The sequence below is a fragment of the Gadus chalcogrammus genome, chromosome 10, assembly GCF_026213295.1.
Source record: "Gadus chalcogrammus isolate NIFS_2021 chromosome 10, NIFS_Gcha_1.0, whole genome shotgun sequence".
NCBI classification, from domain to species: domain Eukaryota; kingdom Metazoa; phylum Chordata; class Actinopteri; order Gadiformes; family Gadidae; genus Gadus; species Gadus chalcogrammus.
Window position 1 is genome coordinate 11,249,160 of NC_079421.1, and position 6,000 is coordinate 11,255,159.

General features: G+C 47.9%; 1 protein-coding gene across 1 annotated transcript in view; it reads right to left on the reverse strand.

Annotated features, from left to right (window-relative positions):
- Positions 1–1,143: 1,143 nt before the first annotated feature.
- The window catches only part of gpm6aa (glycoprotein M6Aa), a 9,766-nt gene continuing 4,909 nt past the window's right edge, over positions 1,144–6,000 (reverse strand). Inside the window, exons 3-7 of the mRNA XM_056599956.1 lie at positions 5,149–5,305; positions 3,397–3,550; positions 2,839–2,915; positions 2,250–2,315; positions 1,144–1,296 (exon numbers count right to left, since the gene is read on the reverse strand). Coding sequence (XP_056455931.1) covers positions 1,144–1,296; positions 2,250–2,315; positions 2,839–2,915; positions 3,397–3,550; positions 5,149–5,305 — 607 coding nt within the window. The remainder of the gene's footprint in view (positions 1,297–2,249; positions 2,316–2,838; positions 2,916–3,396; positions 3,551–5,148; positions 5,306–6,000) is intronic.

Below are 6,000 nucleotides of genomic sequence, written 5' to 3' on the forward strand. Positions count from 1 at the left end.
GCACCAGGCCTCAGGAAAACAACGACACCGTGTTGCCAGGCAACAAAGTAGTCGGCCATGTTGGCTCCACGTCGGGGTGGTTGGCGTGGCGACCAGACTGTTTCACAGCTGTGGTACCGAGACTCCTATCAGATCTACGACCTTGTTTCCTGGTGTCGCCTCTCGGTTCAGGTACAGTACAGCGATCAGTGGAAGCTGGATGGGTCGGAACAGAAACCCAACGAATGCTCCACTCACTCACAGTTCATCTCAACGGGACAGGTTCTCTAGCCTACTTATCAGAAAATAGATTTATCGACGTGGGCGAGGCTCACCTCTGATTGGACAGCGTTCCGTCTAGCGCGCGTGGGGGGGGGGGGGTGGGGGGAGGGGGGGCACATTAGATGGACTTCCTGTCATTCATTTGGTTTCTGTTCTGGTCGGCTCCCGGTTCACAAGCTTAAAACGAGGCTCCTCCCCCCCCCCAGAGGCTCCTCCCCCTCTGTGGGCTGGAGGGATGTCAGACAGACAGATTGTGCTTCAATGTGCTTCAAACCTTAAAGACCCCGACCTCCCTGCTGGAGATAATAATGACAACATCAACACTAGCCCACGTGGTGTTTCACTGAACAACGAGCTGCACTCAACCAATCAGTGAGAAACTACTATATATCGTCATAGCAACCATGGTGAGGGTAGGGTCATGTGACCACAGAGCAGCCAGACACGCCCCTCCACCACACAGAGAGAGAGAGAGAGACAGAAGGAGAAAGGTAGAGAGAGAAAGAGAAAGAGACAGGTAGAGACACAGGTAGGGAGAGAGAGACAAAGAGAAAGTTAGAGAGACAGGTAGAGAGGTGGATAGGCATAGAAAAGACAGGTGGAGGCATACCGGTGGAGGTGTAGCGTAGCTGGTGGGGTGAAGCTGACTCAGGGTCTATGTTCTGGGGCTGAGGGTGGGGGTCTAGGTGAAGTGGCTGAGGGTGGGGATGGGGGTTGGGTTCAGGGTCTATGTTCTGGGGCTGAGGGTGGGGGTGTAGGGGCTGGGGGATTGGGGCTGAGGGTGGGGGTTTAGGTGTAGGCATTGAGGGTGGGGGTCTAGGTGTAGGGGCTGGGGGTGGGGGTCTAGGTGTAGGGGCTGGAGGGTGGAGCTGAGGTTGGGGTCTAGGTGTAGGCGTTGAGGCGCTCCTTGGAGCGGGTGGAGTGGATGTCGTGGAGCTCCTGCTCCTCCTTGTTCTTGATGTCTTCGTACTTCTGCAGGCGGCACGCGTCCTTCACATACGCCCAGTTAGCCGACAGCACCATGAGGTAGTGGATCTGGAAGGGAGCGCCCGGTCAGTACGGTTCAATGTTTATAGTGTAGTTTTAGCTGTAATTATTCTCAGTGTCCAACAGGGGGCAGCATTGCACCGCGTGATGCAGTTTCCATAGCAGCGGGCACCGTGTGGATGGGATGTATATTCAGAGCACGACCACGCCTTAAAACCATCTGGCTCCCTAACAGCAGACCTCAGAGTTCATCCAACACAGTGTTTAGTCTGTCTGTCTGTCTGTCTGTCTGTCTGTCTGTCTGTCTGTCTGTCTGTCTGTCTGTCTGTCTGTCTGTCTGTCTGTCTGTCTGTCTGTCTGTCTGTCTGTCTGTCTGTCTGTCTGTCTGTCTGTCTGTCTGTCTGTCTGTCTGTCTGTCTGTCTGTCTGTCTGTCTGTCTGTCTGCCTGCCCTTCTGCCTGTCTAACTGTCTGTTATTCTCTCCATCATCCTAAACCTTGCTCGCTCTTTCTCAGAAAATGTCTCCCTGTGTTTTTCTACTGATGCAGCCAGCAGCCATTCTTCTCCCTGTTTCCATGACAACGCTACGGCATGAAGAGAGAGAGAGGGGGGGGGGGGGTACTGCACCAAAATGTCTTCCCTTGGATGCTGAGGTGGTCGACGCCCAGAATCCTCTTGACTAACTAACTCTACCTCTACTAGTTATCATAAATTAACTCTACCTCCACAAGTTATCCTAAATTAACCTCAACTAGTTATCATAAACTAACTACCTTCACAAGGTTATCAGGGAAATCTCACCATTGTGTGTAGTGGTTAGTCTGTAGTGTGTAGTGTGCAATGTGTAGATGTTAGTAGTAAGTGTTTAGTGGTTAGTGTAAAGTGTGTTTTTAGTAGTTAGCGTGCAGTGTGTAGTATGTAGTGGTTAGTGTGCGGTGTGTAGTGGTTAGTGTGTAGTGTTGCGTAGTGACTCTTGCTTGTGTGTGCAGGTTTATGTGTTACCATAGCGATGACAGCCGCTCCCGCCCCCGCCAGGGCGCAGATGAAGAGGTGAAAGGTCATGTCCAGCTGGAGGAAACAACGTTAGCTACACCGCTAGTCCACAACACAACACAACACAACGTTATCTACACTGTTATTGCACAACACAACACAACGTTAGCTACACCGCTAGTCCATAACACAACACAATACAACGCAACGTTAACTACACCACTACTAGTCCACAACACAGCACAACACAGCGTAAGACACACTGCCAGTCCCTAACACAACACAATACAACCAAACGTTAGTCCACCGCTAGTCCACAATACAACGCAACACAACGTTAGCTACACCACTAGTCCACAACACAACAGTACGTTATCTACACTGCTAGTCCACAACACAACACAACACAACGTTAGCTACACCGCTAGTCCATAACACAACACAACGTTAGCTACACTGCTAGTCCATAACACAACACAACACAACACAACACAACGTTAGCTACACTGCTAGTCCAAAACACAACATAACGTTAGCTACACTGCTTGTCCAAAACATAACACAACGTTACGCTGCGCCACAACACACGGGGTCTCACCTCGTTGGATTCACACATCTTGAGGAACTTGTCGGATCCAGAGCAAACCGTCCGGGCGTCAGAGATTGGGACCATACCTTGAGAGACAGACAGAGAGACAGACAGACAGAGAGACAGAGAGTCACACAGACAGACAGACAGAGAGCCAGACAGACAGGAGTCAGACAGAGAGTCAGACAGACAGAGACAGAGAGTCACACAGACAGACAGAGAGTCAGACGGACAGAGAGACAGAGAATCACACATACAGACAGACAGACAGAGAGCCAGACAGACAGTAATCAGACATATTGACAGACAGAGAGTCAGACAGACAGAGAGACAGAGTCACACAGACCACAGGCAGACAGACAGAGAGTCAGACAGACAGGAGTCAGACAGAGAGACAGACAGAGAGTCAGACAGACAAACAGCGTGTCAGACAGATAGGTGGTCAGACAGACAGGAGTCAGACAGACAGGAGGTCAGATAGACAGGTGGTCCGACAGACAGGAGTCAGACCGACAGAGGGTCAGACAGACAGACAGAGAGACAGAGATTCAGACAGACAGGTCGTACCATACTGCCGGGGGTCCAGGCAGAGGGAAGTGCCCTCCAGCATGGTGGTGTTCTGGCAGATGTTCCAGATGTTGAAGAACATGAAGACGGGGAGCGCGGTGAAGGCAGTGACCCCGAGCCAGGCCAGCATGAAGACGTACGTCAGCAGGATGAACTTCAACACAGAGAAACCCATCATATAGACAGCAGGATGAACTACAGCATACAGAGAAACCCATAATATAGGGAAACACTGGATCCTGATTGGTCAAGGCCAAAGGGGGGGTGTTACCAGTCAGATACCGGACTCCTCCCCAACAGCTTCAAACCAACGGGATGCACTACAACTTTAAAACAACAGTCGAAAAAGTCAATAAAACAAGAATGACATTATAGCTATAAGACACACCTCCAGACATGTAGACACTCCTCCATACATATAGACACACCTCCCAGGCATATAGACACCCCCCCCAGACATATAGACACCCCAAGACAGTCTGTGTGCGTGTGTTCGTGTATGTGCGTGTGTTACGGCCACCGCTGTTTGTTAGTGTGTAACTGTCACTGTTTGTAGTGGTATGCTAATCAGCAGAGGTGGAAAGAGTACTAAAATATTTTACTCAAGTACAAGTACTGTTACTCTGTTGAAATTGTACTCAAGTACGAGTAAATTTACCGGTCAAAAAATCTACTCAAGTAAAAGTAAAAAGTTACTTTTTTATAATCAGTGTTTTCTGCCTCTACTGTTCTCTTACTCTTCATCGTTTGAGTGAGAGACAGATCGTACGCGCCAACACTCTTTATAAAAGAACTAGGTTCTAGGCTAGAATTCTAGAGCTGCCGCCGCGCAGGGGCACAACGTCAGTTTTTTACATCCCATAATTCATTACCAGAACACGTTTTTTTTGTTTCAGTGAGATTTTTTTTTACTCAGTAACGCTTGTGCTGTAAAATGTACCGAAGTACATTACTCCAAAGAAAATGTACTTAAGTAAAAGTAAAATTACACATTTTAAAAAGTAGTTAAAAAAGTACAAGTACACAAAAAAGCTACTCAATTACAGTAACGCGAGTAATGTAATTCGTTACTTTCCACCTCTGCTAATCAGGCTGTGTGGTTCCTAGCTGAGGAACTGGTCTGGCCACTGCCAGCCCCGCCTATTTCCTGTTGGTTGCCCATTGGAGCAGCATCCCTTCACCTTCTCCATTCCTGATACCAGTGATGCTGATTGGCTCGGCGCTCCACCGGTTCCTCCAATCTAGAAGCTGCCAGCAAGACGCTCCCCCTCCAAATAGGCTGCAGGGCTGCTGCTCGTGGCAGCTCTCATTCTTATGATTAGCTTGCCTTGTTGCCACTCGTGTGATTAGGTTGACTGTGTTTGAGCGGAATTGTGTGTTAGCAGTGCTGCTAGTTAATAGACTGACTTTGTTTGGTGTTACTGACTTTGTTTGCACACCTGTAGTCACTTTATGTTAGTCTCACCAGATTTAGGGGTGCTGTGCTCTTTGTGTTTAGTTTGCAGTATCCAGAGAGGGTTTTTGTTTCATGCTTTTATTTTTGCTGTTAGTCCGTAATCTGTATTTTGTTATATTGTTTTCAGTGGTTTACACAGCACCCACTTGCCCGTTTCTGATAGCTGGAAATCCTTGGTTAAACTCTGTACAAATAAATAACCTTAATTTACCAAAAACCATCTGGTTTATGTTGCTTCCCTTTCCCCTTCCGAGCCGGGTCGTAACAGCGTGCGTGTGTGCGTGCGGTGTGTGTACCCAGGCGCTGACACAGCGGCCGCAGGCGGTGATCTTGAAGTCTCCGTAGAGGTCCCTGATGGCGCCGCTGGTGAAGAAGCCCTCCACCATCAGCAGCACGCCGTACACCAGGAAGGCCGAGGCCACGCCGTAGATCACATACTTCAGGATGTCGATCCTGGAGGACATCCACGTATCAATAACACAGGACTAGACCACATCCACGTATCAATAACACATGGGTACATTACATCAAAGTATCAATATCATAGGACAAGATCACATCCACGTATCAATAACACATCCACGTATCAATAACACAGGACTAGACCACATCCACGTATCAATAACACATGGGTACATTCCATCCAAGTATCAATATCATAGGACTAGATCACATCCACGTATCAATAACACATCCACGTATCAATAACACAGGACTAGATCACATCCACGTATCAATAACACAGGACGACATCATGTCCACGTATCAATAACACATGAGTACATTACATCCTCGTATCAATAACACAGGACTAGATCACATCCACGTATCAATAACACATGACCACATCACATCCAAGTATCAATAACACAGGACTACATCAAATCCAAGTATCAATATCATAGGACTAGATCACATCCACGTATCAATAACACATCCACGTATCAATAGGACATGATCTCATACTGCATCCATGTATCAACAACACAGGACTAGATCACATCCACGTATCATTAACCCAGGACTAGATCACATCCACGTATAAATAACACAGGACTATATCACATCCACGTATCAATCACAAATCCACATATCAATAACACATTACTAGATGACATTAACATATCAATAACACATGACCTCATCCG